This window comes from Henckelia pumila, chromosome 3 (assembly GCF_033568475.1).
Source record: "Henckelia pumila isolate YLH828 chromosome 3, ASM3356847v2, whole genome shotgun sequence".
Classification (NCBI taxonomy): domain Eukaryota; kingdom Viridiplantae; phylum Streptophyta; class Magnoliopsida; order Lamiales; family Gesneriaceae; genus Henckelia; species Henckelia pumila.
This window is the reverse complement of record NC_133122.1, coordinates 196,996,746-197,013,465: the sequence shown is the minus strand read 5'-3', so window position 1 is coordinate 197,013,465 and position 16,720 is coordinate 196,996,746. Positions and strand designations below refer to the sequence as shown.

At 34.4% G+C, this 16,720-nt stretch overlaps 2 protein-coding genes across 3 annotated transcripts; one reads left to right on the top strand and one right to left on the bottom strand.

The window, feature by feature from the left end:
* Positions 1–230: 230 nt before the first annotated feature.
* LOC140890310 (uncharacterized) lies at positions 231–839 on the top strand. Its single transcript, XM_073298071.1, has one exon. The coding sequence runs from the start codon at positions 231–233 to the stop codon at positions 837–839; it is 609 nt and encodes a 202-aa protein (XP_073154172.1).
* A 3,685-nt stretch (positions 840–4,524) lies between these two features.
* On the bottom strand, positions 4,525–5,446 carry LOC140893346 (uncharacterized). 2 transcript variants are annotated; one of them, XM_073302402.1, is made up of 3 exons: positions 5,297–5,446; positions 5,102–5,218; positions 4,525–5,047 (listed from the first exon to the last, which is right to left on the bottom strand). In XM_073302402.1, the coding sequence occupies exons 1-3, from the start codon at positions 5,417–5,419 to the stop codon at positions 4,643–4,645; spliced, it is 645 nt and encodes a 214-aa protein (XP_073158503.1). In that variant the 5' UTR covers positions 5,420–5,446; the 3' UTR covers positions 4,525–4,642. The 2 variants fall into 2 exon arrangements, with proteins under 2 accessions (XP_073158503.1, XP_073158502.1); XM_073302401.1 differs by having other exon boundaries at positions 4,525–5,218.
* Between the last annotated feature and the right edge of the window lie 11,274 nt (positions 5,447–16,720).

The following is a 16,720-nucleotide window of genomic DNA, read 5'->3' as shown; positions in this document are numbered from 1 at the left end:
TATCTGTTGCTGCTGCATGCATACTGATTCTGATTCGAAAAGTTTTCTTACAAGTTTAAGACAAATTTTCTTTTACCATGGCTACTGATCCATCGGTCAGTGTCACGCCGCCCCCTGTTACGCCACCCCTTGTTATGCCGCCTGTTGTCATGGCCCCTGCTGCTTCTTTTGCGCATGCCGAGAAACCAGATAAGTTCTCTGGTACTGCTTTCAAGACATGACAACAGAAAATGTTGTTTTACCTCACAACACTTCACCTTGTGAGGTACTTGAAGGAGGATGCTGCTATACCGGTAGACAATGCAGATGCACAGGCAAGGTCTGCTTATGACGCATGGTCTCACAGTAACTTTCTGTGTCGGAACTACATATTGAATGGGTTGGATAATACGCTGTACAACGTATATTTTGCAACCAATACTGCTAAGAAAATCTGGGAATCCTTGGAGAAGAAGTACAAGACAGAGGATGCTGGCACAAAGAAGTTTGTAGTCGGAAAGTTTATCGAGTTCAAAATGGTTGATACCAAGACAGTGATCAGCCAAGTGAAACAATTCCAAATCATCCTCCATGATATAATGGCCGAAGTGATGATGATCAGTGAGTCTATCCAAGTTGTTGCGTTGATTGAAAGGCTGTCGCCTTTATGGAAGGAATTCAAAAATTATTTGAAGCATAAACGCAAAGAAATGGGGTTCGAGGACTTGATCGTCAGGCTGCGAATTGAGGAAGACAATCGCAAAGAGGAGAACAAAGCTGGTAAGATGCCGATGGAAGCAAAGGAAAACTTGGTGGAGCCGAACGCTACGAAGAAAAGAAAGCAGTCCGGAAAAATGTGAAGCAAGGAAAGAACAAAAAGTGGAAAGGAACCTGTTGGAACTGTGGCAAGACAAACCACAAAGCCAAGGATTGTCGCTTACCAAAGAAGAACAATCAGTACCAGACAAATGTTGTCCAAAACATATCAGTGCCTGATGACTTGTCTGAGTTAGATCTGTCAGTAGTAGTCTTCGAGGCTAACATGGTTGATAATCCTAGAGAATGGTTTATCGACACTGGAGCGACGCGACATGTGTGTGCTGACAAGGAGTTATTCTCGAAGTATACTCCTATAAGTGAAAGACTGCTCTATATGGATAACAATGTGACTTCTAACATCGTTGGCTTAGGCAAAGTGGTGATAAAGATGACTTCAGGAAAGGAGCTTACTCTTATTAATGTCATTCATGTTCCGGACATAAGGAAGAATCTTGTATCAGGTTCTAGGCTTCTTAAAGCCGGATTTAGAATAGTTTTTGAAGCCGGTAAAGTTGTAATCATGAAAAATGGACAGTTCCTAGGAAAATTATATATAGAAAATGGACTGTTCAAAATGAATGTAATGAATATACTTCTAAGTTTGAAAGTAATAAAGTTAATACTTTGAATTATTTGGTTGAATGTTCTAATTTATGACATACTAGATTAGGACATGTTAACTTCAACACTTTGAGGAAACTCGAAAAGTTAAATCTTATTCCAATGACTAAGATTGATTCAAATTACAAATGTGAAGTATGTGTTGAAGCTAAATTAACTTAAGTATATTTTCACACAATGGAAAGAAGTACAATATCTCTAGAACTAATTCATACTGAAGTTTTTGATTTAAAGTTTGTACAAACTAGAGGTGGAAAAAATATTTTATTACATTCATTGATGATTGCACAAGATTCTATTATGTGTTTCTTTTAAGAAGCAAAGACGAAGCTCTTGATTCTTGAAGTGTTTAATACCTATAAAACTAAAGTTGAAAATCAATTAGGCAAACGAATCAAAAAGATTTGTAGTGGTAGAGGAGGCGAATATGTAGCTCCGTTTGAAGAATTTTGCAATGAGTCTGACATTATTCATCAAACAACTGCTCCATATTCACCATAATCTAATGGTGTCGCAGAAAGGAAAAACCGTACCTTTAAGGAGATGATGAATGTCATGCTGATAAGTTCTGGATTACCCCAAAACTTGTGGGGGGAAGCAATCCTTTCAGCAAACCATATTCTTAAAAAAATACCACACAAAAGTAAGAATGAATCTCCTAACGAATTATGGAAAGGTCACAAACCTTCATACAAATACTTGAAAGTGTGGGAGTGTTTGGATAAAGTAGAAATACCAAAGCCAAAACAAGTATATATTGGACCTAAGACAGTGAATTGCATCTTTATTGGATATGCAAACAACAATAGTGCATATAGATTCCTAGTGCACAAGTCAGTGATTCATGATATACATGAAAATACGATTATTGAATCAAGGGGTACCCATGTTTGTTAAGGAGAGCAGACTTAGACTATGCTAGGTTCAAATAAATGACCGCGCGCGCGCCGCCGCCGTCCGGTCGGCTCGGCACGGACCGGACCGGACGTGGACGTGGCTGGCTTTGACACATATTTAATTTTTGGATGAAATAACAGTATGTTTCTTCAGCCGAATGTGTGCATCTCTTCGGCCAGAATCATTGCGTCTGAAGTGATGCGACTCCTTGAGGCTCTCATATGAGTTTCTTAAGCATTCAAAGTTCTTCGATTTTGTTGTGCTACTAATCGAAGTTGATAATAGTGTTCTATCTTGGGAGACAGTTTGATCAATCCCGTTAGCACCTAGGCGGGCAAATTTGTCTTAAAGATAGAGAGTCAAACTCTCGGCTCGCTATCTGTTGCTGCTGCGTGCATACTGATTCTGATTCGAAAAGTTTTCTTACAACAACATCACGCGTGAGTAATTTATGGGTAATTTGTCTTGAGGTGGTCGACCGAGCCAGGTAAAAGTAAAACTTTCTACCTAACACGACCCAAGTTAATTGAGTAACCGTGTCCGATAAATTTTGGCCCCGATTTTCCAATTACTTGCATCAAATTGGTAAAGAGTAATTGAAGTAAACTTAAGCACATTAATTTGAAGTCAACCAAAGAAATTGCACACGTCTCGTAACGTAAGTGTCGATCATTGCCAAGCCAAGCCATGTTACCATATTTGTTGGCCAATAAGCTTGTAGTTGACCCATTAAAGGGCTTCAAATTATACCATCACGAGAAGTGTGTGAAACTAAAATTTGCCTAAAATTGTGGCCGTGTCAAACATGTCTCCACTCCATTCAATCCTAATAATTATTAGGAATGAAAAGGTTCAATCTTCAAGGCCAAACCATGAGAATATTTCATGCTATCGGACATTATCTCCATGAGAGATCTAAGGATGATCATTTATCAATACATGTAAGGTCTATTAGTAAATCGTTAGATGTATATCAATACAGTGGCCTTACAGATAGCATGTTAAATCGAGAGTTTTATCATAAATAATCTTTTTTTTAGCAATAATAAATACTAATTAAGTTATTGATATACATAAGCAGCAAAGACGAACCTACATGGTGCTAGGTTTGGGCTTCAACTCAGTGTAGTCCAAGCCATACAGTTTAAATATATATATGTGTGTGTGTGATTAGTTTTATATATTTAATAATTTGTGCTTTGGACCTTTTAATTTATTGATTGATATATATTGACTTTATTTCAATTTATTTGATATTTTAAATTTGTATATTCATTGATCATTTTATGAACTTCCGATTAATTGGACATTTTGTATATGATAATTGAGTAGGAAGTAGCATTATGTTTATAAATCTATAATTATATATATATTCATTATATTTTAAGCATAAAAAATAATTCATTATCTCCTTCATTTTTCATGAATTTTTTTTTATAAAATATAATTTACTTACTAAAAAGGTTCATCGTTAGATTTATAAAATATTTATATTATCATATTTAAGACATTGATATATTAAAATTTGGTGTCATTATTAGTATGAATGATATTCAAATTCTATTTTTTAAACATTGAGTAAGTTAAAATATATATAAACGAAAATAATAAAATATTATCATATACATAAGTTGTAGTACCCTATCCCTATTCATAATCTTTTTCAAATAAAAATTAACCCTCTAACATGAAAATCCTACTTCCGTCTCTGATAAAATGTCTAAACTATATATTGATATGTAAAAGCTTCATATAAAGCTCATGCATCTTATAATGACCCATCACAATGCTTTGTGAAATAAATCGACTGAAATGATGATGATCATATAGTGACACACACACTTGTCTCAATGCTCGGTACAATCATTTTTCTGTTTTTGTATGAATTTGTTTGTATATATATATATATATCCGATGACTAGTCGAGAGTCGAGACCCTTCAAGTAAGTAGATATATTTCGTAACCGTAAAATTAAAAAATACTGAACATGCCAGGTGTGGCGAAGAAGAAAAAATGATAGGGTTTTCACGTGGCTCTCAGCGAACTTTAAGATATATACTATTACTAATGTTGATTCCACTAATATTTAATTGACACAATTTGCACAACTTTCTTCATACTCTTCTGAAATATTCCGGAATAATGCTACTTGTCATCTAAATGCAACTCCAACATAAAATTAGCAAAATTAACCGTTGTATCGAAATTATCAAAATACAAATTATTTGATTCATACACCCAACATATATATTTTGTATCATGAGGGAGAGATCAAAAACTTTATTCCAGTAATAGAAGAAATTAAATTAAAACCAACAGAAGCTTTTATTGCCGCCGCCTCGAATCCCCGGCATCTCCATCCATGACCTTATCCTTAGCCTCCGCCGCCGGCTTCTTCACGTGTTCTTCGACGTAATCATCCGCTTCACCGGATTTCCCCACCACCGTCTCCTTAATCTTCTGCGAGGCGTCTTTCGCCACCCCCCAAGCTCCCTGCACAGTCTCCTTCGTCTTCTCGCTTAGGCTCTGGGCCGTATCCGCCACCGTCTCCGCCGCGCCTTTCGTCTTCTCTCTCGCGGACCCGGCAGTGTCTTTTGTCTTCTCCGTCGCATCGTGCGCGTACTCTTTGGTCTTGTCGGCCATGGAACCTATTTCTTCCTTGCTCTTCTCCTTCATATCCTCAGCCGAATCCGCCGCTCTGTCTTTAGCTTCCCTCGTCTTCCCCGCCACCTTCGCCGCCGCGTCGCCGGTCTTCTCCTTCATGGACTCCGCGTTATCCTTCACATTTTCCTTCACTTCGCCGGTCTTCTCCTTGGTTTTGTCCACCGTTTCGTTCACGGCCTCGCCGGCATTGTACCCACTGTACTCTCTCCTGCCGCCATCGTTAGCAGCATTACGTGCCTGAAATCACCAAATAATTAAAATATAAAACGTAAAAAAACACGTCTTGTAATCAAGTAATGCATCAAGTTTAATTACCTGTGAATTAGAAGCGAAGCAAACCGTAGAGACTTTAGAACTCAGCTGAAACGAAGGATTGTTGTGAGATAGAGACTTTGAAAAGTTGAGGAGAGTGTTCTTGACTGTAAACATGGCTGCCATAGCTTGCGTAAAAAAACAAGATCAACGATGAAATAATAGATTTAAGTTTCGGAATGAAGCTCTGGAAATGCGAAATCTCATCATTTTATTTGGTGACTTCAAAGGAAGGGGTGAAATGTGGCGGTGCGGAAAGCCTACACCTGTGATAGGAGACTGCCACGTGTAGTTTGATGCTTGGAAAACCACAAATCTGTCCTTTTTTTTTTTCACACGTTACTTTCTTATAGAACAGTGATTTTTCCGGAATGTGATAAAATATAATATTATATGATAACATAAAGTTAAAAAACCGGCGACGTATTTTCCTTTTGTTTGTTTTCAAATGACGTGACGTGGAACTCGTCGTGGGTATACTTGGTAAGCCCATGAATTGATGTAGTAATAATCCACGATATTATGTTATTCAGATAAATCATATTGAAAAGTTTTTTTTTAAAAAAAAAAATAACATTTCCAACATATTGAAATAAAGGAATTGGTGGATCTCTCCCATCAGACAGATCAACGGCACCGGGCATGGGATACACAGGCAGAAGAGCTGATTTGACCGGGCAGACCAGATGAGCAAGATTGCGAAAGCGCTGTGCCAACTTGCATACAAGATTTATATATGGATTTTTATTTATATAGATAAAAACAATTATTTTTTCTTGAGCTAACTTTTGGACCGTCAATAGTTGGGTCACATGTTAATATATTCACATTACATATGATCATTTTTGGACATATAGAGTTGTGTTGAAATATATTTTATATCGATTGGATAGAGTTCTTTGAAATTTTTTATATAGACAAATACAATAAATACATCCAAAATATTTTAGTTTAAAAATATTTATGTATGACTTAGTAAAAATAATTTTATATGGGTATGATATTTGATATAACCTAACATTTAATTTTTTTTTAAAAAAAAATAGATATAACCTAATATTAAGCGTTGTAAAATAGCTTGTAGGTGTTTCTAACTTTTTTCCGTAGTTGGTGGTCTCAAGAGATGCGTTGTTACTTGTTAGGTGTTGCTATGTTTTTCCTCAGCCAAATCGGGTGCGCGGCCTCAAAGCCCTAATTCGTTTAAAGGAGTGTTTGAAATAGATTGTGATTTTGTAGAAGTGATTAATTTATAGATTATAAAAAAGTTCAAAAAAATCAAAAGTTGGTAGTGTTTGAAAACAAATGTGAAAATCTAAAAATTAAAGTTGGGTAGTGTTTGATAAATAAGTGATCAGAATGATTTAAGCAATGACCTTTTTATTAGAATCACTTTTGGAGAATCATAATCACCACATGACTAGCTTTTAGATTTCAATTAAGTTAAGCATAAACTAACACATAATCTAGGTTTAAAAAACACACAAAAATAATTTTTAAGCCAAAAACTAACAATCACTTTTTTTTTAGTGATTGCAAACACTCCCTAAATATAAATCTTCTTCTTTAAAATTTGCTTCAACGAAAAATGGGCTTTTATCATCCATTCTTTCCAAGGCCCAGGTCCAAGCCTCTTTTTTTTTTTTAACATAAATTATCTCATAATATATATTATATGCAATTTTTTTATCATATAGATCGTCCTCAATATATTTTAAGCATATCATCAAATTATTAAAATATTATTATTGTTTTTTGAATTCTTAAACTTTTAGTATAATACTTGTTATTTCAATTCTAAAATGGTTTTGAGGTATTATTATGGTTTTTTTGTTAATTTTTTTGTTAATTTGGACATATACATTTATAAGTTTTTTTTGGATGATGCAGTATAACGTAATAGTTGGTTTTTAATAAAAATAATTCTACCCCTTTTCAATTAGACGATTTCACGGGTTAATTTTGTAAAAATAGCTAACCGACCGATCCAAGAAAAATTATTAATTTTTATGCAAGAGTATTATTTCTTATTCAAAGTATAGACCGAGTCGATTCATCTAATGAATATACATCTGTGAGATCGTTTAACGTGACATCTTTTAAAAAAATTATGAACTTTTTGGATGATACAAATTTAATTTAATTTTGAAGAGAAATTTGAGATTTATCTGGTTTCCATTTCTACAAGCCCTGTTCATTTCCAAAAAACGATACTAAGTACTAACATTTTCGCCTTTCTTGTAAAAAGTTTATTTTTTTTGTTTTCCCCCACATTTTATGTTGGAACACGGTCGTTCTCCGGATCGAAAAAAAAGAAAGTGATACCCGGTGCAGCGAAAGTTTTAAATTTTATATGGAACGATTCCATATGAGTATCAAATTCCTGCGATTAAAATTGATAATATATAAAATTTAAACAATATAAATTTTACCTTAAAATCTCGAAGCGAGATTATGGACACCAACAGATTAAACTGCTCTTGTTGTATATCCCAGAAACTGATGAACGAACAATTCCTCAATCAGGTCCACGAACAGAAATTTAATCTCTCTGATAGACTGCACTTGAAAATCTATCAGAAGTTTTTACGAAGAGAAATAACAGATTTGATCTGTTAAACCAGACTGCAAATTCGAAATTCACAGGCTGGAATTTTCGAACAGAGAGAGGAGAGGGGGCGGCCACACCTAGAGAGAACAACTAGGTTTTTCGAAAATTTTGTGACCTCTGTTGTATAATTTCTGTACTGCAATAACTTATTTATAATGTGGGCTGCTAACAGCTTAGGGCCCATTAGTCATAAGTTCAAGCCTGACAAGCAAAGCCCGCATGTTCAAAAATTAATATAAAATTTATCGTGACTCAGATTGATAAACCAATTCCACCAATGTGCACAGAAAACATTTCTGCATCTTTTAAAGTCAAGATAAATTTTCTGAATCCGAATTCAGTGGTTTCCAAAAATGTCCATCACTATGTCATTTTAGGAAATCTTACTCCCTCTACTTTTAAATAAGAAGTCCCACTTCTTTATTCACTAAATTTAACTCTTTAAATTTAATTATCTCAACGGGAATTAGAAAACCATTACTTGTGTGACCCTCAATGGTTTAGGGATACAGCTAGCCGTGGGCTCACAACTCCTTGTGACTCGGAACAACAATTTCCGACTTGCCCATCGAATCACGGTAAGAGCGCCTAGCAACATCGCCCCATGATTTCCTAGGTATCACTGATAGTGCCTGCAAGAACCAATAGATTTTGGTTAGCGTACAGTATGGTCCCTTCATCCATATATCCCGATCGAATCAACAACCATTGGTAAATCGAGAGTCGTTCGAGATTCGATAACTATGCAATACATCTTGAAGATCAAATAGTGACATCGCATGTGCCTACTAGGAAACCAAGTAACCTAAAACACATCATGTACTCTGGCCAGAGATTCGTCACACTAATATCTCCTCAGATTGCATAGGATATCCACGCTCGCAAGTATGTGGTGATCCTTGACAACAAAGCATCGACTCCTATATGTGTCGTAACTGTACCCAATCCCAACACCTGATGACCCCAATAGAGTCGGTAAATGAGTCAAAGTAAAGTACTAGCATATAGAGTCTCAATGATGTTTCAAGTAGTAAGGACTAATGGTGTACAACCAAAACCGCGGACTTTATCCACTCGATAAGTGATAACCACTTGGAAAGTCCTGATAGGGTAGTTCAATCATTCATCATATGAATATCCATTTGCATGCTTTGAACATCTCTATGTTCCATATCAATGAAACGTGGTACTCGACATCGCAAACGCTAGTCTCAATCTCGAGCGATCCTTATCCTTATTAACGGACGGCTCAATTGACTAGGAACTGTTTAGAATATACAGTGACTTTAAGATGTGTTTCATGATAGCCATCCCCATGTGCTACCACATCTTACATACACTATAGTATATTCAAGGTCTTCATCTAAACATCTTATAGTATGTCACAACATAATAATATGATAAAAGATAAAGTAAATGCCATTATAAAAGTGTAAATTATATTAAACAAAAGATTGTTTATACATAGAGTCATAAAAGCCCTTAGCCACAAGTTGGCTCACCGGGCACCACTCTTTCATTTTACCTAGAGCTGCCATACCAAACCAAAATTATCGAATTTTTAGGATATCGTATCGAAATTTTTTCGATATACCGACATTTTTTTGGTATACGAAATTTTTTTTCAGTATCTATACGGTATCAATATGGATTTTGTCAATATCAAAATTTCAGAATTTCAGTATCGGTACTGATATGAATTTTTTTAATATCGATATTTTTGATACGGTATACCGAAAACCCACACCTAATTTTACCTTCGTTATCATTATTTTTCTTTTGCTTTGAAAATTTCCTATCTATCTACAAAAGAACTATTGTAATACTGTATTCATATTCGATAAAATTTATTTCAAATTTCAAAAATACCTTAAATTCTACTAAAATATTTCATCAGAAAACAAAAATATATATATTTTATTCCAAAAACGGGACAAAAATATGCCATAATTTGGGAGTCACTTCCTTCCAATTATGTTCTCAAAATATTTTTCTGGAAACACGAAAAACAAATCTAGACGTAAGCCCGTTACACATATTCCTTCATCTTTTATTCTTATGATGTGTTTTCGTAGAAATCACTTTTCGACTTTTTTTTAATAAAATTTTCAAAATTTATTAATGAAAAGTTTTTCCTAGAAACTCAACCAATCAGTACCTTAGTCTCGGAGCTTATGTTATAATGGCTTGAGCTATTTATAGCATGAATAATGCTAAAGTTACATCCAATATATTGATATTTACATTTACATTGTGATATTTACATTTATTATATTGCGATATTTTGTATTTAATGCATAATAAAATTTTAGCAAATGAAATTTTTGTATTAGATTTCTTGTAATTTAAGAATTGATGTACACACATTCATTTTAAGTAACATAACTCTTATAACATCCCTTTTTTCGGCTAGTTAGATGTTACCTGTAAGGGCACTGCCTTGATATATATCTAACGGTTTATATATATTTATCAATAGGGAAAATTGCTTTTTTCGTCCGTTATATTTACTCTTCTGCGATTTTAGTCCGTTATGTAGTCAACTTTCAGTCTTAGTCCTTTACATTTTATTTTTTGGCGATTTTCGTCCGATTGTGGCCGGAAAATTCAAACTTGCCGAAAATTAATGATTTGGAATCTGAGTTCGCCTACGTGGAATAAAAAATTGGGGATATTACCTACATGGCTTAAGACTATTTTTCACCTATTTATATTGGGTTCCAAATCATCAATAACATAATAAAATTAAAAAAACAAAAAAAAATAATTATTATTATTAAATTAAAAAAAGAAACAATATCGGTCACTTTTCAAAATACATCATAATTCTCCCACACTTGCCGATACTTTCTCAAAAGTAAAAACCCTTCTTCTACATCGAATTATCGAGGAAAATGTTGAGACCATAGATTCTTGTGAAGAAATTGAGGTGAAATGCATATTCGACCGATAGATAAACTCAATTTAGCACCACCTAAGTACGGTATGTCATATTCCATCTTTTGTTTTTTTTTTTTCTGTTCATAAAGAAAAAAATTTGGTGGTCCCTTCCAAATGGTTGAGAAAATGGTTGAATAATATCGAATAATGGTGGTCCCTTCCAAATGGTTGAGAAAGGGACAAAATAATGAAAAAAAATATTTCCACATGTTTGCACTCAACCGAAAAGGGATGAAAATTTTTCAATCTTGTTTCTTATGTGGATTTTTTTTTTGTTTTATTTTTTTCACGGCAACTAAGAAATGTGTATTATTTTGTTTTTGTTTGTTAATTGGCAGATGAAAATAGCAGATTTCTCACACTTGGTATTCATTACGGAGGTAAATTCAATCTGGGCGAAGTTCATGCGTATGTAGGTGGTTTTCTGTGTAAGTTCGACTTTTATGAGTTTGATATGCTGGTGTTAGAATACCTTAAGAAGTTGGTTGAAAAAGATGGTGTAAAACAACCGATGAGGGTGTTCACTGATGTTAATCCTGGTGGTTTTAAATGGATATATGATGACAATGATTTGGTTAGTATTTGTGAAAAAAAGCTTAAAACTACCAGGGAAATTAACTTGTACATCGAAGAAGAAAGATTATTCTGTCCATATGTACCTACTGAGGTTTCAATCAAACAATTGGAAGAAAAAAATGATGACATTGGTAGGGTAGATGAGGAGGATGAGTGTGAGAGTGAAGGTGAGGATGATATGATAAATGAGGTGGAAAAAGATACTAGTGGGAGGGGGCTGGAGGATACTATAGATGATGACAGTGATGATTTTAATGAAAGTAATTATGAAGAAAAAACTGATGTTAATGAAGAAGTTGGAGATGATGAGTTGTTCAATTTGAATGTCGACAATGATTGTGAGTGGCAGGGAAATGGTAATGAACTTGAAATTGAAACTAATGATTATTGTGATAATCATTCCGGAGATGAAGACCTCAATAGAAGTGAAGATGACTTTGCAAGTGTTAAAGAATCTGGAGATGAAAGTGAAGGTGAGAAATATCCAGTTTTCAATCCAGTATCACTGTTTAACCCTACTTTTGAAATTGGGATGATCTTCAGCACCAAAACTGAGCTAAGGCATGCAGTACACTCACATGCTATAATGACAAAAAGGAGCATAAACATCTCAAAAAATGACAAAGACAGGATACATGCAAAGTGTGAAAATAAAGAGTGTGGGTGGAAACTTCATGCATTGAGACTTACTGATGAGTGCACATTTCAAATCAAGAAGTATGTCCCAACTCACACTTGCTCGGTAAGTTTTCGGGTAAAAAATCTAAAGTCCAGTTGGTTGTCTAGGAAATATGTGAACAAATTTAGATCAGATCCTAAAAGAAATGTTAAGGGGTTTAGGGTCGATGTCATTCAAGATATCAAATGTGGTGTATCTGATTGGAAAGCTTATAGGGCAAAATCAAAAGCTATTAACATTCTTGAAGGGTTGCCCGAAGAACAATATTCTTTGCTTTGGGATTTTGCAGATGAAGTTAAAAGAACAAATCCTGGAAGTACTGTGATAATAGGCACCGACAATTCTGATGGTGAAAACAGATTTGATAGGTTTTACTTGTGTTTGCATGCGTTAAAAGAGGGATTTCATGTTGGATGCAGGCCTTTTATTGGGGTGGATGGATGTCATTTGAAGAGTTCCAACGGGGGAGTGATATTGACTGCCGTGTCTATTGATCCCAATAATAACATATACCCCATTGCATTTTCTGTAGTGAAAACTGAAAATTTTGATACATGGGAATGGTTTCTAAATCTGCTGAAGCTAGATTTAAATATTGAGAAAGATTATGAGTGGACATTCATGTCTGATAAGCAAAAAGGCCTGATCCAAGCATTTAATAATGTGTTCCCAAATGCTGAACATAGGTTTTGTGTAAGGCATCTGCATTCAAACTTCAAAAATGCTGGTTTTAAAGGTCAGGCATTTAAGACTGCATTGTGGAATTGTGCTGGAGCCACAACAGTGAATGAATTTGGTCGGAAAATGAAACAGTTGCGAGATCTTAATGAAAAAGCGAGTGATTGGTTCAATGATAAACCACCTCATCACTGGAGTAGATCACACTTCACTGCCAATTGCAGATGTGACATGCTATTGAACAATGGTTGTGAATCATTCAATAGCAATATATTAGAGGCAAGAGATAGGCCTATTGTGTCAATGTGCGAGTGGATATTTGAATATTTGATGAAAAGGATGCAGTTAAATAGGGACAAGGCTGTCAAGTGGAAAGGAAAATTCTGCCCTAAAATTCAAAAAATTATAGACAAAAACATGGAGAAGTTTGGGGACTGCATTCCCATTAAGTCAGATGATTCTCATTATCAAATATACTGCTCTGATGGGGCAAAGTACAGTGTGGACTTGAAAAATGGGACTTGTGGTTGTAGGAGATGGGATCTTAGTGGAATACCATGCAATCATGTTCTGTGTACCATTGCTTCTGAGGGATTGGATTATGGTAATTATGTGCACAATTGTTACAACATAGACACATACAAATTGGTATATGCTCCAGTAATTATACCCTTAAATGGTAGGAGTGAATGGAGAAAAACTGGTGGCATTCCTTTACTGCCACCTATTGTTGGAAGGCCTGTTGGGAGGCCAAAACAGACTAGGAGAAGGGAGCCAGATGAACCTGAAGTAAAATTTAAGAAAAGATCTCGAGGCAAGGAAAAATTGACAGATAATCCACATGCAATGAAAAAGATGCAAAAGACAGTTAAATGCAGCTTATGCGGAGTTTCAAGGCACAACAAGGCATCATGCCCTTCAAAAAATCGATTGTCAATCCCAACTGGGGCTGAACGTGTTGGTGAATCACAAGAACTATTAAGTCAGCTGACACAAGAAATGGTAGTCGATAAACCCTCTGGATCATAGGTGACATAGTGCATTAAATTTTTACCTCACGTGTTTAATTATTCTTTATGTTAATATATTTATTTTCTAACAAACTCAGGTGAGAAGCTGGGAAACTCATTGTCCAAAAAATGTTGTCAAGAGACAAGATAATATTTCAGTAAGTAATAATATTTACTTAAACACTGCATATTTAACACTTTCATATTTACAATGGTACAGGGAAATTTCAACTGGAAGGAACCAAGCTCCGACACAAATAATAAATCCAAACTTACTTCAAAAACTACTGGTGTAAGTATACTAAATTATTTTTTAATTAATCTCATTGTCTCATTTTTATCCACATTAATTTTTTTATCATCACAGTTCAAACACGATAATATCATGGCAACGACAACATCATCGCTTCCTATACCAAATCCAACAATGTTTGAGCAGTTGCAACAATGCCAAATGACAACACACTCTGTTAATATCAGGGCACCTGCACCTTTCATTGGGGGCTGTCACATCCAAAGTATTGAAAAGTGCATCACGAAACCTTGCCTAGCTCCTAAGCCAATCATGACTGAAGGTGGAAAAAAATATGTTACTATGTCCAACCTAGTTTCAGCACTCTCCCAAATCAAAGATGCAAAGGTTAAAAAAGGCAAGGGAAAAATGCATTCAAAATGACTATTGTGTTTTAAAACTGGATTTTTTGATTTCAATGTCTTGGAGGCATTTTGGCGAATATGGTTTTGTATCTAATAGTTAGTAGAACTTGACCTCTGTGTTGGAGCATTTTGATGGATTTGGATGGGCATTTGCTCCATTTGGTTTGGTATTTACAGTTGGTGAAAACAATTTCATATTTTGTGGATTCGTCACTTTGTTATGAGATGAATTTTATGGATTTTAAGTTATATTAATCCAGTTTTTTATGGGATGACTGATGACTTTTATGGTTTGACATTTGTTGCATTTGGTTTGGCATTTGCTTCATTTCTATTTCGTTTCTGTATATGTATTTTCTTTATGGTTCTTGTGTTGTATATTTTACTATTTTTTATGGTAAAATATGGCTTAAATTGAGGCCATTCTCTGGTCCTCATATTCTCTTTTATAAGTTTTGCAAGCTTTTGCCTTACCACTCTAGCTTTCTTGATTTTGGCCAACACCAGTATCTTTTGTTAGGACTCCCACTATCATTAGTCTCTTTCTGATTTTTTTCCACATGCAACTCTTTAAATGACTTACAAAATGCAAAAATGATTCCTCATGACATAACTCCAGTGGTCTTAATTAAGTACACTCCAAACACACGTAATAGACAACAAAATAGTCAATGATCAACATCTATCATCAAATAGAATAGAGCATTCATGGATTCTTGAAAGAGACATTTTCTTCATTCAATGATAACAACACATCTCTCATATTTCAATTTAGTTCTCATACAAACACTTGCATTCTTACACAAACATATTTCACGTAATACTAAACCAATCAAATTAAAAAAAAACAGCAACCATGAAACAAGAAGAAACAACTTCAATTTTTGGTTCTTCTTCACCATCTCCTTATTTGCATCTTCCAATGTTTGTACTTTCCGCTTTAAAGCTGGAATGATAGTCATAGATCTTGAATACATAGGTGGGTCATTCCAAGAAAAAAAATTGCAGCCACTACTCTGTGTTGTAGAAGAAAAGACATGAGATGAAACTCAATCCAAAAATCGACCAAAATAAAACAGAAAAATTTAAGAAAAAAATCACCTTCCAATCTTGACACCCATGAAATCTGCGGCCTGGGTTGTCATTTGTCCAAGAAGTTCTCAGTTGCGCCCTCTTTCCACAATTGCAAAAAATTAACATAGATCCAGAAACAGAAGACATGAGATAGGTGCAGAAACAAGAAATGCGAAAAAAAATCAATTTTCTAAACACGATTTTCAGCCCAGATCTTCTGTTTTGGAGGGTATGAAATAATACATTTTGGAGTGGTAGATTTTTTGTAATTTTTTTTGACCGAGTAGGATAATTAATTGAAGTAGTTGGAGGGAATGAGATACAATTTCCCTCCATGTTTGGTATTTTATGATGTGGAAGCAGAATAGGAACCCAATATAAATAGGTGGAAAATAGTCTTAAGCCATGTAGGTAATATCTCCAATTTTTTATTCCACGTAGGCGAACTCAGATTCCAAATCATCAATTTTCGACGAGTTTGAATTTTCCGGCCACAATCGGACGAAAATCGCCAAAAAATAAAATGTAAAGGACTAAGACTGAAAGTTGACTACATAACGGACTAAAATCGCAGAAGAGTAAATATAACGGACGAAAAAAGCAATTTTCCCTTTATCAATATATGTGGGATTCACTGTTTTTAAGTAGACCCTATATATATTTATGAATGATCACCCTTAGATCTATCATGGGGTAGTGACTTTATAGATAGCATAAATAGGGATGTCAACGGGTAGTGTCTAGACCCGCCTAAGCGGGTCCACAAGTGGGTCCGAGGCGTGTCCCGGGTTTGGCCAAACCCACCCCGGACCCGTCCCGCCAAATTTATATATATAAATTTAAAATATACATGTATATATAAATATAAAATATATATGTAATATAAATAATATATAATTATATTTTTATACTAAATAATTAATATTTTATCTATAATTTGAGTGTATAATATTATTAGAATGAAATGAATTTATCTAATTATGATAGATTTAGTATAAAATATATAATTATTATATATTTTTTGGTTAATAATTATTAATTAATTACAAATTGATCAATTTCAACTTATGAAATTTTTTTTGTCTTAAATATTATCAATATATATTTGAAATTAAATTTAACTATTTTTGTTAATTTTAATTTTTTTTCAATTTAATAAATTTAAATTATTTAGTTTCTGGCAGGTCCAACAGATCTAACTCAGA